This window comes from Strix aluco, chromosome 4, assembly GCF_031877795.1.
Source record: "Strix aluco isolate bStrAlu1 chromosome 4, bStrAlu1.hap1, whole genome shotgun sequence".
NCBI classification, from domain to species: Eukaryota; Metazoa; Chordata; class Aves; order Strigiformes; family Strigidae; genus Strix; species Strix aluco.
This window is the reverse complement of record NC_133934.1, coordinates 127,029,539-127,048,199: the sequence shown is the minus strand read 5'-3', so window position 1 is coordinate 127,048,199 and position 18,661 is coordinate 127,029,539. Positions and strand designations below refer to the sequence as shown.

The 18,661-nt window shown below is 43.4% G+C and overlaps 1 protein-coding gene across 5 annotated transcripts in view; it reads left to right on the top strand.

Annotated features, from left to right (window-relative positions):
• PELI2 (pellino E3 ubiquitin protein ligase family member 2) overlaps window positions 1-17,244 on the top strand; it is an 86,955-nt gene extending 69,711 nt beyond the window's left edge. Inside the window, exons 4-8 of one of the 5 annotated variants that reach the window (XR_012622876.1) lie at window positions 1,040-1,237; window positions 1,916-2,104; window positions 5,024-5,492; window positions 12,341-12,520; window positions 17,141-17,244. Coding sequence is in view for 4 of the 5 variants with exons in the window: in XM_074821053.1 (XP_074677154.1) it covers window positions 1,040-1,237; window positions 1,916-2,104; window positions 5,024-5,492; window positions 8,374-8,501 (984 nt within the window). In the remaining variant the exon portion in view is untranslated. Of the gene's footprint in view, window positions 1-1,039; window positions 1,238-1,915; window positions 2,105-5,023; window positions 11,577-12,340; window positions 12,531-17,140 lie in introns of those variants that run through there. The other 4 variants (XM_074821056.1, XM_074821053.1, XM_074821055.1 and 1 more) reach the window with 4 other exon arrangements.
• Window positions 17,245-18,661: the final 1,417 nt, after the last annotated feature.

Here is an 18,661-nt window from a genome sequence, read left to right as displayed (position 1 = left end):
AGATGTTTGTTAATGATGGAACCATACATGTCTTTCTATAGCTGGCTTTGAACAGCAAGAAGCTAAGCAGAACATAACTTCTTGGGGGACAATGAGATCATGCTTAGTGAGGAGGTTATTTTATATAAATGTAGATGCCTGATACTGAAAGTGATTTCATGTGAAGAATAGTCTTAATTTTCTTCTGTTTGATCACAAGGTGTCTGTAAAATTAATATTCTGTTCCACTCCTTGTTCTTCAACTCCACCTTCCCAATTACGCTTGAAGTTGGTGCAACACTAATTTGCATGTATAACTATTGATAAAGTCTCACTGTATGTTTGGTTGTCAGTCAGATCCCTCTGTCCATTTTATAATGAAGTTTTCTGTTCCAGATGCCTAGATGTTTCCAGTTTTAGAGTTAAAATTTATAGATGGCAAGATAGAAAAATATTCTTGTCTACTCATCAGCTGTGTTTTATTTCTGCTGAAGCAAGTTTTTTAATTTCTGTAGTCATGCATGCGCATGATTAGGAATAAATGTAATCACATGGTGGGTTTTACCTGCAATACTATTACTCTTCTATTCTGGAGCTACAAATTCTGAAAACACGAAGGTGGGTAGCTTTTTGTTATGACATATCAAAATGAGTTCTGGGTTTAAAAAAGTTCCTTTATTTTCATGACAAATTAATTTAGCATTTTCTTAATTGACAGAATATAGTGGTAATTTGCTGTTATTGGATTATGAAATAGCAAGGTGTTAATACTTTCATATTGTTGACAATACTCTAGCAAACAGTGAATTGTGGCTGTGTTGGGCAAGCATGTACATCAGTTGTAGTAAGTGAAAATTTGTCATGCCATGTCAGTGATGTATTTCTGCCTAGGACAAATGTGAAAATATAGATTAGTCTCTGGTTGGATCTTGCCATCCACAAATTCGGTAGACAGTAGTTTAGTGATGTCATCAACATTAACATGGCAAAACTGTGTCCTTAATGCTTGATAGTTCTATGGCTCTTTCTAATTATATCAATATCTTAATTTTTTTTGCAGGTTGGGAGGTCAACGGAAAGCCCCATAGACTTTGTAGTAACAGATACCATTTCTGGAAGTCAAAATAATGATGAAACCCAGATTACGCAAAGCACCATATCCCGTTTTGCGTGTAGGATTGTTTGTGACAGGAGCCCACCATACACAGCAAGGATTTTTGCAGCTGGATTTGACTCATCTAAAAATATATTTCTTGGTGTAAGTACTACTAGTAATTGTTATGTACGAGCAAACTCTGTTTTTTATTCTCTGTTATTTTCAAGCCCCCAAATTTCCTTGTACTAGTTGATAACTTATACAGTCATTAGACTTTTATTACTAGAGTGTACCAGCTGCAGTGTTCAGTACAAACTGCAGTTTTATGTGCCTGATTTATTACCAGTATGGACTCAGGGTCATAATTGTCTTTAACAGTGAAGCTCTACTTTAGTAACTGTTAGCAGATTTTCTTTAGGTTTGTTTGATACGTTCTTGATAGTTATTGTGAATAAGGTGCTGTTGCAGTTCTGAGTGCTGAAGACCAAGGAGCCCATCAGCTGCATTATGGAAAAGGATGTGCCCGTTGCCACGGTATTCCATTATGGTTACTGACCTTTGAGGCCTTTAACTGACCTGAGTCAGAGACACTCAGCTGAGTTAAAAATAGTAATATTTAAGATAGAATAGTAATTGAAGATGCATAAGCAAAAGATGTTACCACACTGGCACAAGGTATTCTTAAAAATGCATTTTTTTGTAAATCTGTGTCTAAGCAATGCTGGCCGGTGAGGAAATGTTGTATTTTAGACAATGCTAGTAAAACTTTAGTGTGTAAAACTTTAGTCCATAAACTTTTAGACAAACTTTTTCTTTCCTGGGGTGGTTTGTCACATGCAGGAAAAAGCGGCAAAGTGGAAAAATCCTGATGGCCACATGGATGGTTTGACAACGAACGGGGTGCTGGTCATGCATCCAAAAGGAGGGTTCACGGAGGAGTCTAAACCTGGAGTTTGGCGGGAAATCTCAGTCTGTGGTGATGTGTACACTCTCCGGGAAACCAGGTCTGCTCAACAGAGGGGGAAACTGGTAAGTTGAAAGTAACTGGTAATTAAAACAAAACAAGGAATACTTGTTTTCCCAGCATTGCATGGAGGCTGTCATAGGGTGACTGTAGAATAATAGCGTTGTCCCTGGGTAGCGGGCACTGAAATCATCTAAGTAGGTGTGTTACAGTAGATTCTGTACAGCTATTCTGTTTCTGCTTATAGAGAACACGATTTCTTAAATTTTCCACTAATGTCACTTTTCCAACTGAAATAGCAGAGTGTAAAAGCTAAATAAACTTTGCTCTTGACTCTCCATCTCTGGAATGTTCTCCTGGGACCTGGGGCCATCTGGAAGTTACTGCATGGGGATCTGTCTTTTGTGGTACTATGGTAACAGGAAGAGTCCACTTGCATGCAAAACAAGTTTGGATAATGCAGCTTCTGTTTGATTTACCTGCCACTAGGAAGATAAGAGAAGCCCTGCTAAGTATATTCCTGGTTTATCCTGTGAAGTGGAATTGGCTTTGCCTTTACCAAAAGTGAGAGATTTCAGCTGCCACAGAGACCTGTGGCATACATAACCAGGAGACAGGTTCCCATGAAAGCATGTGTCTGCTTCTCCATGGAAGATGGGAGGGAATTCCCACAGCACTCTCATTCTTTCCCTTTCCCAAAATCTGTGGAGCCTACAAAGGAGAACCATCACTCATCCCTTTTCCCCCTGACCCTCAAAAGAAGGCAAAAAAAAAAAAAAAATCCACCATATAGAAGTAGCCGAGCAAAATACAGGGACAACCGTATTTCCAGTCAGGCAGATGAGCTTCCCCAGAAGTCCTCTTTATCTCTGGGTGGATTGGAATGCTGTCCTGCCTGCAGACCTGGAAAAGCCCATTCTGCCCTTTGTTAGGGTTCGGGAAGTGAGAGGATGTTCAAGGGGCATCTTCACAGCAGCTGAAGATGCCCCTTTTCTTTTGTAACTTTATCATCCAGCCGCTGGATTTTAACGACCGAAAGTGTGCATGGCGGGGGGAATATCCTTCTCTTCTTCATGCTTTCTTACTGCTACCTTGAGGTCCCATTAGCTTGACGGTGTTAGAAGTATCCCACATACTCGCACTGAAATGACTTTCCAACTTTGCCATTGGCTTTGCAGAAAACCGACTGCTTAAAGGAGTTAGGAAAATGGAGTTTGACTATTTGGTTCTGCTTTTAGTAGGCAACCTGCAGTACATAAATTGCTTTGTCACTTTAATGGTGGCAGGCAAACATCGCCTCGGGGCCTGGGACAGATGATGTTGCAATTGCGCCCTTTGTACGTGGTTAGCAAAACACCTTTTTAGTGCTTCTGAAGAAAGGCATACTAAAACAAATAAATTCCCTTCCCTGCATCCAAAATGACTTGAATTCTCATTTAAATAAAATTACATGGCACACTGGTATTGATGTGATCAGTGTTCGTTGATTGGGTTCATAAAACCAAATGCACACTGTATAATGAATTGAACACACTGCATACGAGAAAGCTTTTTGCTTTGCTGTTTGTGAAGGAATTATCTGAAAAGTGCATCAAACCAAGGCTTCTCTCATCTCTACTTGTACTGCTGAATTTTTCTGCTGGAAGCACTTTACACACGTGACCTCTTATCTGTAGTCTGTATTGTACTGTTGAGGTGTTTTGTGCAAGGATGATCCACAGTTAATCTGTGAATTTAAACTGGATTAAAATGTAAATGCCAAATTGGTTGTCATTCATAGTTTTCTCAGACAGGCATGATGATTTCATGTGACCTACTTAATACATTTGTATTTGGGTATTTGTTTTGCCTTAGTGGTATTTTCTACAAACTGTCTATGCATAAAGCCATACAGTAGGTCTGTTTTCCTCTTTTAATTTCATAAAGAACCTTTTTAATATATATTCTTCATTACTGAATTGGTAGCAATAGCACAAGTTGCTTATATGTTTGTGACATAAAGAATACTTCAGCAAAGTACAACGTGTGTTTGGCACAATCCCTTGAAAATGTTTTAAGTGCCTGCTTTTAGTCAGATGAGAGAAGCCTTTAGGCAATGTACATTGGGGCTGTATTTGCATGGAATACCTCATTAAATAAAGGGCCTAATTAGTTGGGGTTGTTATTTGTTCAGAAGTCGAGCTTGTGTGGTTTCAGTTGCAGAACTTGTCACTTGAGAAGTTCAACTGGTAGTTCACTCTGCTGTAATGATAATCTATGCCAGTAGCTAGTATTGCATTTGTCACTTATCCCTAATGTTTCTATGGAAGAGTATCCCTGTTGTTGATGAGGTACGCTGTGGGAGCTCGTGCTTCTGCAAAATGCTTTATAGTTGCCACAAGCCAAAAAAATGGTATCTGAGTGGCAGGACAGCTGGTCTGTCCTGGGTAGCAGTTTTTAGTCCAAAAAGGATGTTTTGCTGCGTGAGCAGCCTCTGCCAGTCTACATGGGCAAAGAATTCCAGGAGAGCAATCTGCTAATACAGCCCTTAGAATGGCAAGCTTCGTCTTCAGTCTATCATGACTTAACTTAAACAAGATAAAGGCATACAGAGAATCAGTATTAGAGAGAAAAAGTAGCATGCTCAGAGGTCGGGGGTATTTGTGAAGAAGTTAGTGATCACTAATGTAATACCTTCCTAAAGAACTGCAGGCAGGAAGACTCTGTATAATAATTAGTATTGCCATAGCATGTGACAGTTGCAAATTTAGAACCTCCTGTACAAGCACAGAATAAGAGAGCAGTGCTCATTATGATCTTAAGTATAGGATAAGAGACAAGAGATGGATTCAGACAAATGGGGGGGCCACAAGGAAACAATAAGACAAAATCAGGTAGCGTGCTAGGGAGGGGTTTGGTGAGAAGGATGACACGTTTACAGAACTAAATCAGTTGTCTGTAAAAGCTCTAGGGCTTAACTACTTCTCCTTGTGTTCTACTACTAGGTAGAAAATGAGACCAACGTCCTCCAAGATGGCTCCCTCATCGACCTGTGTGGAGCCACCCTTCTGTGGAGAACGGCAGATGGACTGTTTCACACTCCAACTCAGAAACACATCGAAGCTCTGCGACAGGAGATAAACGCTGCCAGACCGCAGTGTCCCGTTGGGTTAAACACTTTAGCATTTCCCAGCATCAACCGTAAAGATGTGGTAGAAGAGAAGCAGCCTTGGGCATACCTCAGCTGCGGTCACGTTCATGGCTATCACAACTGGGGACATCGCAGCGACACAGAAGCCAACGAGCGGGAATGTCCTATGTGCAGAACCATTGGCCCCTATGTGCCTCTTTGGCTTGGTTGTGAAGCAGGCTTTTACGTGGATGCTGGTCCTCCGACTCATGCTTTCACCCCTTGCGGACACGTGTGCTCTGAGAAGTCTGCAAAATACTGGTCTCAAATCCCGCTGCCTCACGGTACTCATGCATTTCATGCTGCCTGCCCGTTTTGTGCAACACAGCTGTCTGGGGAACACAACTGCGTCAAGCTAATTTTTCAGGGTCCAATTGACTGATTTATCACTTCGCAATGACCACAATAACATTTTCTTTAACAATTTACTGTGAAGATTTTGCCACTAACTCTAGATTTTACCTTTTTTTATAATGTTATTAATAGGGTGGTAGGGTGGGGATGGGGAACTGACAAGGCAATTGTGAGGGACTGTGGTGGAATTGGGATACATTGATACCTGGAACGTGACAGATATCAGTGGTGTTGCATGCTCAAAAGCAGCATATTCATGAAGTCTTCTTGGTCAAATTGTAGTATATTTGTAATCTTTTTATTAGTACCCTGGATCAGAAGAAGGTGTCTTAATGATTTTTTTAAACTAAGATTTTTTAATGGAAAGGTTTTTTCTTCTAAACTTTGACAAGCCTTTAAAACCTATTTTTCAAATCTAGAAGGAACATACAGAATGTAACTGTCTTTAATTTGCAATATAATTTAACTTGAATAGTTTCTCAAGGAGCTAATACAGAATGTGTGGACAACCATAGGTGAATGTTCACTAGAGATAATTGGATATCTAAGAGAAAAATTAGCCGCCTAAATTGTAGAGTATAAAAGCTATTAAAATATCTATTATGTTATAACACAGCTGGCCAAAAAGGCATCAAGGATTACTTGAAACTGAGGAAATCCTGTTTGCATTGATTTCCTTTCAGTGTAATAGATATCCACTGTTCATTATGTATGGTATATGGCTGGGTTTTTTTCTTTTTCTTTTTACCCATTTAACCTGCATCTGGTGAAACTGCTTTACTTTTTTACATACTTAGTTCTGTTTTTAAACCAATGTTCTGTACATGTGTAGTCCAGCCTTTTTATTTCTGCTTAACTTAGCTTACCCTAACTGCTCCTTGCATGCCCAGGACCATTGGATTTATTGAGATGTAGCGAGCCTCTGAAAACTGCATTAAGGAAGAGGTAGTGCCACACCCAGACAGAAGGTTGAGGTACAACTTACACAGAACTTATTTACATAGACCCGAATTCAGGAAAGCACTTAGTTCATGTTTAAATATAAGCCCATGGATGGGACTGCTTAGATTCTCAAGTGCTTCAATGGATTGTGGTTATATGCTGTTATGTTTTGAAATAAAAAAGCAATTAAAAATAAGTTATTTTTTTAAGCTCGCTTACTAGCCAAAATGCTGTAAGGAGAGCATCGTTTCTAGTTCAGCTGAGTATTTTTGTTCAGTTTTCAACTTGCTGCCATCTGTCACCTTTTTTTGCAGATTGAGATGTGTTTGTATCCATTTTTTTCAAATGTTTGCAAATCAAACAACATTCAAATGTAATCAAATATATGCACCAGGGTGGTACATCTGAAGTGGATCACTTGAAATTCCTGACTTTTTAAGAGAGCTGATAAATGTTTACTATGGAAATAATTAAATCAGAATTTCAGATGAGATGTACCCCGCCCACTGTTAGTTTCATTTCATACAGAATAACTTTTTGATTTGTGGGTTTTTTTCTTTTGCTTTCTGTACTCTTGGTATCTGAGGTATCAATCTATCCAGGTTTAAAAAAAAAAAGAATTTGGGAGAAAACTATAACATCTCTAGATGAAGTTGATCATTCAAGCTCAGTTCTGTTTAATCAACTATAGCTTTTTGCTATATTTGTGCCCTTTGTATAAATATATAATTTATATGATTTTAATATATTCTGTATATATATACTTGAATTGGCCTGTTCATATTTTGGTTGTAAAATTGTTTTATAGTTAACCTTATAAACATTTTACATGTCCCTTGCCAACGGTGATGGGGACGTACTTTGTCTGCTGCTGGTTTTAATATAATTTTGCTGTATAAATGTTCAGCATTTTAATAATTTGAAAATAGCTTTACTTTTCTTTTTACGCTTTTGCTGTTTAAAAAAAAACCTCTTTTTCTGCAGCATTTTCTCTAAAAATCCCAAACTGTACAGTTTTTGTCCCTCTCGGTAATTGGAAATAGGATGAATCTTGTTAACCTAAAACTATATGCTTCTTCCTAGTGCCTTTTCAATGAGATCCTCTTGTGATTCCGTATTCCGAGTCCTTACTCCCACAAGACAAGCTTGTGGCTAATCTTCATCAAGAGTGGCAGCCCAACCAGATTGGGAAGAAATGCCTTTGGCCTTCAATTCCTTGTCGTGGTTTCTGTCATAAACGTGAAGGTGCCTCTTCCTTGTTTATATTCAGTACAAGTTCCTCAGGTCCCATATGCATACTGCAGCATTATTTCTATTTAGCATATACCTCATCTGTGAGAGGCAGTCTCACCTCCACCTCCTTCTTATTGGACTCTGTGAAATACTTTGTTTCTCACAAGAGATGCTATGAAAACACGCTTTCAGGAAAAGTTCCTTGTTGAATTAAGGCCACAGGCCGTGTGCTAAGGCTGGTGGCCAGAGGTCTCGGGCTTCGTGTACAACAGCTTGACAGGTCTGGGGTGGCAGCTGTATTGCTGAGCTGAGCAGGACTTGCATGTGTAGTCTCCCTCTGAGCATAAATGGACTGTAAACATGAAGGTTCCCAGGCATCTCCATTATCGAGCTTCTTTACTTTCTTCCTTTGCTGTTGCAGTTTAATTGCTGCTTCAGGGCTTCCTATAGCTATACCCTGTGCAAAGGGCATGTACAGCGTTAGAAGAATCCTCACCGGAGACACTAGCACACCATCTGGTTGTGGTGCTCTTGGCTTGCATGAAGTGGAAGACTGGCTAATGGTTTGTATCCGAGGGAAGTGTCCGTTTGAAAAGACTGTGTTTTAAGCGAGACTTTTGTTTCCTTCTCTCTCAGCAATTCTGTATAACACAAGAAGAACTGCAGGAAGGAGAACTCTCCTCTTACCCGGGAAACAAACTTCCTCAGTTCCTTTGCATGAATCCAGGTACTTTGGCACTAACCAGTATTCAAATCTAGGGTGAGTCCCACAGAGCTCAATTTACTGGGAAGGCAGGACAGTTTGTAGCCTTGTTTTTCTCAAACACTACTGCCACATATGCTGCTCTAATGAAATGACAGAGCATTTGGCTGCTTAGCCCTTTTCTCCTTCCCTCATATCAGTAAACACCTTCACTGGTCTGACAACTCGATAGGAGAAGGTAGTTTCTGGATAAATATGACTGGTTCTGTTCGGAGTGAGTGAACTTGAGAACCACCTTTAAACTTTGTTTTGAAAGTTTATTTCATGATTTCAGTGTTACAGTATTTCTTACACACCATTTCAAATGCTGGCAATGTATTCTGCAAGGATTTTTTTTCACCTGTTACTGTTGATTCTATTTGGATGCTTCAAAACCATCTTTGACTGCATAACTTATAACTAAAAGTATTTTTCTAGTCTGATCTTTAAAAAAAAAAAAAACCAACTACTTCTGTCACATCCATGCATGCTGGAGCTGTAACACTTTCCTTTTTCCTGGCAGCTTTTTGATAGAGTGCTGAAGTCTGAATAGACGACTGAGTGGTAAGCGTTGTTCTTATTTTGAATCGTGGTCCAACTCGTACAAAAGAGTTGTCATGATACTACATTTTAGTCATGAATTTTTTTCAAGTGTGGTCACTTTGTGCCTCAGGGTACAGTAATAGTACTGTACTTGCAGAGTAATTAAAGGAGGAACTTTTTTTTTCCTTTGTAAGGGTGGAATGGGGCTCAGAGGAGACAAAAGCCATTGTCGGGATGATTCCAGTAGGGACAGACCCACCTTGAAGCAAAGGCATACCAGGAACTGATCAGAAATGTGATTGTAGCCATTCCCGCTTTCAGACCTGGTTCAGGCTCTAAAAAGGGTTCTCCTCAGTCTGTTAGGAAGTACTAGGATGACATGGAAAGGCTGTGATCTTCCCAACAAAACATTCTTCGGTGTTCTGATGGCAGTGCCTGGAACTGAGTGTTCTGCTTCAGAGCCTGAGTGAGGAGCAGGGGTGCTGAGCATATGATAGTGAGAAACTGCAATAGTCTTTGAATAGAACTTAGTTTTTAACTCCACACACCCAAAAGAAACTGTTGGTTTCAACCGGTAACTCTCCCTTTAGTGCTGTTGCAGCAGCTGATTGCTTTGATCGCCATTTTGTCATTCTTCTGAAAGTGGTAGGAAGCTTCACCAAGCCTGTCGTGTTTCTGTTCAGCCAGCTCATAGTCTTGACGCTTGTCTGGGGTCAGAGAGCTGTTGGAAGCGATCTGGCCATTGTGAGAATGGATCGAGGCATTTAAATGTGGCTTTAGTGTGGTAGGAAAACTGACCTGGCTTGACTCCTGCTCTCGCTTAAAGTTGAGCTGCAAATCTGCTTCTGAAATGAGCCGTGCTTGTCTGTTCTTTGTAAAGGAACGCTCTGTCACGGATGGTTAAGTCTTCTTTTCCCCGAGACTTGTTAACATGCTGCATTGGATGAGAAGTGGAATCGGCAGGTAGGTTGATGGGAACAGGTAGGAACCAGAAGTCTGTTAGGCAGACTGTGGACAGCACAGCTATTCTGCAGTATTCTGGCCAAGGATTCCTCCTCCTCCTTGTCTGCTCAGTTTTCAGCCTCTTGTGAGTTCTTGGCTCCTCTCGTTTTCTATTTATCCATGTAGTTACAGGTAAACAAATAAATACAGCTTGGAAAGAAAACAAACAAGGAAGAGAATTAAAAAGATACCTTCAGGCTTGCTTATCTCTTCAAGGAAAATATAAATTGGAGTTGCAAATGTCTCTTACAGATTTTCTCATTATTTGGATTTTTATAAGCACTCTTCACAAGTCTTCACACTTGGTGTTGTGAATTAAAAGGAAAAACTTAGAAAGTAAGACTGTTTTTTTGGGGGGTGGGGGGTGGAGAGAGGGTAGTTTCTAGGATGAAGTCGCAGTAGTTCTGCAGGCCCTGTGCAGACTGTGCCCCATTGACTGCAGCAGACACTTCAGTCTTGAAAGAACAGAGTCAGCCTCCACAGGTAGTAAAGATAGAGCTTTACTTTCTGTGTTGATCAGAGTTTTTATTTACTAGCAGCGGAACAGAAATATGAGTTGCTTGGACAGTCAAACTAGAAATGAAACTGGTGGCTGTCAAGATTTCCTTTTAACGGGGCATATTTATACTTCCCTGATGGGGAAAACCAGTCTTTGAGTCACCTGGAAGTACCTTCTGTAGGTGTCATGGTGATTAGGGAAGGGTCTCACTTTCCTTTCGGATCAAAAACATGATGGAGAGCCCCTGGAAGGCTCCTTGTGGCACAACCGTAGGGAAAGTCTCGTTCACACAGAGAGCCCTTTACGATGGAGAAGTGATGTTTACCTTTAAACAGTGTTAGCAGCTGCTAAAACTTCTGGGTATATTTGTAAAATTGGTCTTTTATACACCATGTGAAATGGACTGAAATTTCTTTGCTGTTGTACCTGTGGAAGTACAAGCCATTTTACAGGAAAAAGAAAAACAACCTTTGGAAAAAAAAGAATTAAAATATTATCTCAGTATTGTCACTGACTCCTTCAGTTTTTTTCCCCTGCTGGTTGGTTGTCAGGGTTTAACTTCGATTTGCAAAACCATATAAATAACTTCAGAAATAAACAGCTTCTCTTACTCTTTTATCCTCTTTCTTCTACTCCTCAGCAAACAAAAGCCTAAGCCTTTGATTGAGGATTCTTAAGTATTCAAGGTAGTGGAGTGTATTCAGGTGTGAGTGCCCTGAAATTTCAGTTAATTCACTTCCCTGATTTTTTAAATTGAACTGTTTGTTTTCAATGCCAACTGCCTTCTTGCGGTGTTAACATAATTGCTAAATAAAAGCAATTTCCAGGAATAATATGCTTTGTGACTCTTAAAATTAATTTCCATAATGGTAATTCAGTGTTTTGTTTGCATCTGTGTATTCATCCCTTTTTGTATGCAGTCCCTGTGAGTACACAAGCTTCATTTTTTAAAATGAGTTAAAATGAATTGTCTGCCTTTCTTGGTAAGCAGAAAAAAAAAAATATGTTGGCGTGAGCATAGGAAAGGGAAATAAAGATATCTGCAACTTTCTCTAGATGTGGTTGTCTGCCAGCTGGCTACCGGGCTTCCTTGTCACTGAAGAGTGCGAAATACTTCCCAGGGAAGATGCTCCCAGGCAAACAGGATTATTTGTGTGTAACTGTGTCCGCCTACCAATGGAAGAGTGAACCCTCTTTCCTCTGGGACCATCGCTGTCTCCGTAGGGACCAGCTTTGTTCAGGATGTGTTCGGTGCGCCCAGAGCGGTGCTGGCCAGGCAGGGTCTAGATGTGGTCAGGCCAGTCTCTGGCCCGGTGGGTTTCTGAAAAGGGATTCTGGGCTTGAAGAAATGCAGTGCACGGGTGAAGCACAGCCCTTCATAGCAGAGCAAAGATAGGCAGGATCCTCTTTTGTTTCAAACGGAGACAACCGAAGAGTAGTTCTGGGGAGACGGGTGGGGGAGAGCTTTCTGCTAATCCTCAGGGAAGGAGACAAGCATAAGGCAGGAACAAGGACTGAGGGAGAAACAGGCACCGTTCAGAGCTGAGGTGGTTGGTGGTGTACCCCAAGGGCTGGGGAAGAGAAGGGTCGGATCCTAAAGCAACCCTATAGAACCCCTCAGTAGTAACCTTTTGTGAGCTTTTTTATGCAAATTGTGCAGATTTTGTATCAATTCTCTTGGACAACGCCACAAGTTTGGTTTTTAACTTAAACCTACAGCTCTCAGTCTGTTCTCGGTTCACTTTATGAAAGACAACAGGACCAAACATCATCCTAATGATCTCATTCCCTTGCTGCTTTTCTCCTCATTCTTCCAGCTACCTGACTAAAGATGCTGTGGTGGCCTTTCACTCCCTGCTGAAGAGAGCGTGTACTCCTGCCTCCGTGTTACCTGGCTGGAAAACTTCACTTCTTACTGCAGCTTGTGCTGCTGGGAAGTGATCTTTGTGAGAGGCTTCCAGAGCACTTGTGATGACTGCTTTTCCTTCCCTTTCAAGGTATTGCTGTATGGATGCGTATTTTCAGGAGAAACTTAAGAAATCTCTTTCATGTAAAACTAAGGCAGACAGAAGTTTGACACAGGAGTGTGAGCCTGGTATTTCTTTTCTTTTTAACTCGCTGAAAACTCATGTCTGAAGACAGGCTCAAGATGAGGCCATACTTAACAGCAGAAAGGAATTCAGTAGAATCCCAGTTACATCAGTGCTTAAAATTATATATAGGCATGTGTGTGTGTGTGTGTGTGTGTGTGTGTAGAAATACATTTTTGTGGAGTACTTGCCTTAAATGCTGTATTATTAAAGCTCTAGGTAAAGCAGACTGCAGAGGCAGGGGCCCCGGCCTTTGAACTGAGCGGGAAATTGCTGTTTCTGGTAGAAATTGTCCTCTGCAAGAGCAGCAGAGGGGAGGCAGGGGAGGGAAGAAGGCTGTGCTTAAGTCTGAAAATAACCTCAGGCTCCCTTGCTCAATGGTGAGGGGTTGCGTACTGTTGCTGCCCTTTCCAGGGAAGCGACCCAGACACGCCTCCTCAGTGGGGGGTTAAATTGCAGAGCAAGGCGGGGAGCTGTGCTGAGGCTGAGCCCACAGACCCGAGGAGGGATGGTGCTGGTGGATTTCCTCACAGATGGTTTCTCTGTGGGCCTTTTTTTTTTTTTTTTGGCGTCACCTTGCGAAGGCGAGGGAGGTGTGTCAGGGGCAGCTCCCAGGCTGCTGAAATCCAGCTGTGGCTCTGCAGAGCAGCTGCACAGCCAGGTGTGTTAGCAGCCAGAGGAGCCAGGGCTTGGCCTCGGCCTCAAGGGTGACGTGGGATTTGGGCCAAACTGCCTGTCAAGCTCAGGCCACAAATCCAGCTCATCAGGTTGGGGAGAGCAATGAGTAACATCTGGCTAATCTCAGGTCTGTGGTGCATCCCCTCCCCTCTTGATTTCTGATTAAATCGAAGTGAGGAACCAGGGAAGGGGTGGAGGAAGGGAGAATGGGCCAGAGTAATTCTCCTGAGGAGAGGGTCCAGGCAAGGACTAGGCTGAGCTTTGTACAAGCAGGGTCTGTACAAAGCAGAGTCTCTTCTCACACTAAATGTGATTCGGCAAACCCTGCCTGTGTGTGTGCCAGGAAGCTGGTGTGTTCCCCAGCCCTGGGCAAGCTGCTTTGCTTTTCCACTCCCATGTGCACATGCGTTGTCTTGTCCTGTTTGGAAACCTTGACCTCCACTGACATCTTCAGATCCATGTCGAAAGGCACTTCAAAGTGCTGCCAGAGCCCCCCTGTGCTATGGGGGCTCTTCGGGCACCTAAAGCCGAAAAATTAACGGAGCCCAGGGGAAGGCAGCAAGTTAACAGGGAGGGCAGGTCTGACTTCTGGCTTTTCCCTGCTTGACCCTTGGGTGGATGTTTTTCATTTCCCCTTTTCTAGCTAAAAAATAGGAGCTACAGGGCTACCCAGCCCAGCTTGGAGGGTTGAAACAACCATTTGAGGGTTTTCTGAAAGAAATCTGGCTTTTGACTAAATGGTTTTATCTTCCTGCAAGCAGAAAATAAATATTTCCCTTTTCTTATTGGGAATGTTCCCTGCAGAAACCAGTGTCCTCCCTCATGTCTTTTCTTCCTTCACCCTTCGTGGGCTCCCAGGAGTGCTGTCCCTTCAGAAAGATTTTTCTCCCTCCCTCCCTCCCTTCCCATCCAGATAAACCACTGCTGGTTGGGCCCTTCATATCAAGATCCTCCTGCCTTTCCCTTGGCTGGGGAGAGTCTTGCTAGTGGGGAGAGTGGGCCCCTACTTGGGAGGGGAGCCAGGAGGGTCACTTCAAGCCAGATCAGGAGCAGCTGGGGATTTGAGTGCGTATAACTGAGAATGTCTAGACAGCCAGGAGCCTCCAGCTGAGAGAGAACAGCGAGTTTTACAGGAGGTCCCTGATGTACAAGGAGAAATCTTTCCTCCCCAATGCACGTGGGGGCCAGATGTTCTGCCTCACCTTCACTGGGGTGATCCCCAGGCTCCCGAGCTGCGTGGGCAGCAAGCAGCAAAAGTGAGCTCCTGTTCTCCTACCCGAGGTGAGGTTCCCCAGGCAGGGACGTGCACGCGTGCAAAAAATGCAGAAAGGACTTGGATGTGTCTGGACAGACAAGGAGCGTGCAGGGAATCTGAAGAACTTCAGGTTTGGTCCATCCATGTAGAGTTCAACTTGGCAGCGGTAGGTCTGGGTTGGGTGGACTCAACTGCAAGCCATCAGGCCAGAAAGTACATGCCAAGCAGCTGTCTGCATGGGACTTCCAAACAACCAGACTTCTTTTTTTCACTTGCAGGTGGAGGAAGAGAAGATTTATATTAAAATTTAAATAATTCATAGCCCTACAGTCAAGAGGCAGTATCTATATATAGTGGAAGGGTGTTGTATTTAAGGCAAAGGAGCACCTTGCTTGTCTTGATCCTAAGCATTGTCTCATCCACTTTCCAGGGAAGGTGATTTTTTTGTTGGCCTTTGCTCACAAATGCAAAGCTCCACTGCTGTAGATTACTTTAAATAGAAAAAGATCTGATCTTGATAAAGTTTTCCCCACTCAGAAAATACCAACCAGCTTGGTCTCAGTAAACTCTGCAATGAGCATCGTTGCTTCCTCCATCAACTTCCAAACAGAAGCATTGGGAAGAGTTTGTTCTGTAGAAACTCTGAGGATTTTAATTCTCATGAACAACCAAATAAAATACTGAAAATGTCTCTAAGATGACATTTCCAGAAAGATTCAGAGATTCAAGTCAATGACTCCACAGTGGTTCCTGTTACTGGAAACATCATGTGTGCCAGCAAATACATGAGAAATTTCCTTGAAAGCCCAAAGACTTTTAAGTGATTCATGATGCCAGGCAGACTGAGAAGAGAACTCAGACATTGTTTGCAGATTTGAAGAACTTGGCCTATTTTGTACTCAAGGCCTGTGATTAATAAACACAGAGCCTGCTAGGAGATAGGGCCCTGGCCCCTCATTTGGCAAGTCCAGATCAATGCCCTGCAGAGGCTGGTGAAACTACAGCACTGTGCTTCTCTGGATCTGCCTTTTTTGAAGGGAAGTTTTTGGAAACAAATCTGGGGGGTTTGGCAGGAGTTCTCCAAAGCTCGGCTGTGTTTAGCCTGGGAGGATAAAGCACCATTAATATCCCTACATGTACAGCAGCACTGTCTGTGTCCCTGCATCTCCTGTGCTCTACAAGCAAGGATCAAAGCAGCCAGGTCCTGCCCTTCTGAACTGAAGACATGCTCACAGTGATGGATTTCTCTGAAAAAAAAACCCAAATGTCTTGGTTTTGAAGCAAAGAATAAATTCACAATGGGAAACCAAAGCATCTGATGGATGCTGTAGCCCAGGGTTCGCTCCGGCAGCCCTGCCAAATGCACAGGTTTCCTTCGGGGACCCCCATCTGCAGACCATCAAGCAGCAGTAACTAATAACTTCCAGCCTTGGGGCTTTTATAAACTCTTCTTTCAAGAGGGATGTTATGATGGTTGAACACTCACATCTTCACCTGCTGGTAAAGTTGTACTGGGGTGTAATGGGAGGCTCATGCATCTCAAAGGTTGAGGTTTAAGTGTTTGTTTTACTAGAATCAGCAGGTTTTGCTGTGTTTTTGTTCCCGTTGGCAGTTAGAGTGTCACTGTAGGATTATGCACCGACGTTGAGTTGCCTCCTGCTTTCCTCACGAGCTGTCCTGAGCCCCTCCGTTGTAAAAACCCAAAGCACCATCAGCCTCAAGCAATTGCTCTGCATGTTTCCGGTGATCTACTGGCTTCCCAAAAAACCAACTTGCAAGCTGTGTTGAAGGGCCATGTGGAAACGAAAGGGCAGAAACTGTCCCAGCGCTGGTGGCCGGGCACAGCAGGATGCTGTGGGGGGAGGGAGCGAGGGAAGATGGACACATGGATGGGAACCCAGGTGGGATGAGCCACTCTTAACAGGTTTTTGCTGGGGTTTGGTGGCTCTAGAGGCTTGTGGGGCAGAGCACATTTAGACAACGAATTGCTGGTGTGTCTGAAAGCAGATGGGTGAAGAGATGACTGCTGAGAGCCTGTGCTACCTATGATGGTGCCTGATCCTGCTGCGGTGGGGCTCTCCAAACCTCCCTCCTCAGGGCAGGGCTTGGGAGCTCAGCCCAGAAGGGCTTGGGCCTTAGGGGCCACCTTAGATCCACAGGTCCAAGACACGAGGGATCAAAAACCCAGCCCAGGCTGCTGGATATCAGCCTGGTTTGAGCTTGTGTCCAACCAATGCATCTCTCCCAAGATTGTGTCTCATCTTCATTTTTGAGCCACTTGGAGAGGAATAGCCCTGACTTCCCTTGGAGGCTGTCCTGTCCCTACTCACCCTGCCCATGAATGAGGTGTACCTCCTTATTTCATCGAGTCTGGCCCTGCTTTTCAAACATCCTCCTTCAAAACAAGCTACAAGCCCTTTAGTTCTCAAGTTTTTCTTTATGTTCAGGTGCATGGACATAGTCAAGCCACTGTCAACTTTCTTTCCCATAAGCTTAAGCAGAATGAGATCCTTATGAGCCTTTCTATATAGTATTTTCTCTGCTTTAAAACCATTTTTGTGCTTGTTCCATGCTTTTTGAAATTTCTCTCCTAGATCTGTGCATGCACGTTTCCTGCTGAGCTGCTCAGTGAGATACAGAGATGTAAGATCACATCCCGTCCTTGCAACAGCCTTGTTCATACCCGCAAGGCTCTGGGCAACTGGCAAGTAATGGGGGTTTTGGGTTTGGCTGAGCTGAAAGAGGTGAAATGGGCTCCCCTGGCTGAAGACCCCCACCCCAAAGCCACCCCCCCCCCGCCCCTTGCCATCAACCCCATTCTCAGGGCCGTTTGTTCTAATAACGTCCTGCCTCCCTCGTTACTTGACACTCTGCATGCACTCAGCAGAGATGGTCAGATGGATTTCCAGCTCATTAATAGCAAGGTCCCCAGGCAGCAGCTCAGTGCTGATCCCCGCTGTGCCCTGGGAAGCTCCCCCAAGCCAGAGCCTGGTATTGACCACTCCATAAGCCACTTAGCCTCTGTTTATTGATATTTTGCCATCCTGCTTTCAAATGTCAGGGTGTTCGAAGTCAAAAGCCTCCTGGAAGTCTCTCCGCATTCCCTACAGCGTGCTGGGCTGTTAGTAAACCTGAGCATTATCTCATTAAGAATGAGAGCACATGAGTCTGATGCTTATTTTCTACACGACCACCCAGTGGAACCAGTTGGTTTTGCATTTCTTTATTCTTTGAGTTGAATCCTGCACAAATGCACGTGGTTTTCCACCTGGGACAGACATCTGGTGGGAAGCCGCCTGGGTTACCCCCCTTGCCTTATTTGTTTCTGGAGCCACACTAAACTATCTTTCTATTTTTCTAGAATTTCCTTGCTATCCATAATTAATTAGATATTATTAGCAGCACAGTGTCAGCTGCCACTTGGCTCTGGGGAGGTTTCTCACCTCTGTTTTTAACAGGAGAGGAGCCGTGATGTGCAGGGATGACTGACTGCTGCTTCCACTAGTACCAGTAAGAAATGATCTCCTTCACCCAGTCTGTGAATGCATGAGCACTCTGTACCCAGGCATTTGCTTTCTACTTCCCTATTTTTCTCTTTTCTTCCCCGCCTCCCCTGCAGTGATAACATCAAACTATATACTCCAGGATTTACAAGGTAAAGCTGCTCCTCAGAGAATACTACAGCAGCAATCAAAGTCCCGGTAGCTTTTATTCCGCGGTGATTAGCTGGGTGCTCGCACCGGCCCCGCGCTGTGCCAAGTGACACATCAATTTTATTTAGTCGGATTATGCAAAGTGTTTTGCTGTGCAATGGCAGGACAAGGCAGACACCTGCCACGGCGGCTGGGATTATCTCCATTGTTGCTCAGATTTGGGGAGCACTGAAAAGAGCTGGTTGGGGATGGAGAAGCCCGTGGGCAGGTCAGGGTGCTGGGGGGGGTGGGTACTGGTATGCTCTCCGGGGATGCTGCATGGGGTTTTGCTTTAATTCTCTCAACAGGAGCAGGAATCAAAGTGTTTTTTTTCCTTCTGCCTGGGTGCAGGATGCAGCCGTGGGAAATGGGGATTCACCCTGTCCCCATATCCAGCTCCTGGGAACAGCGCTGACTCATTCA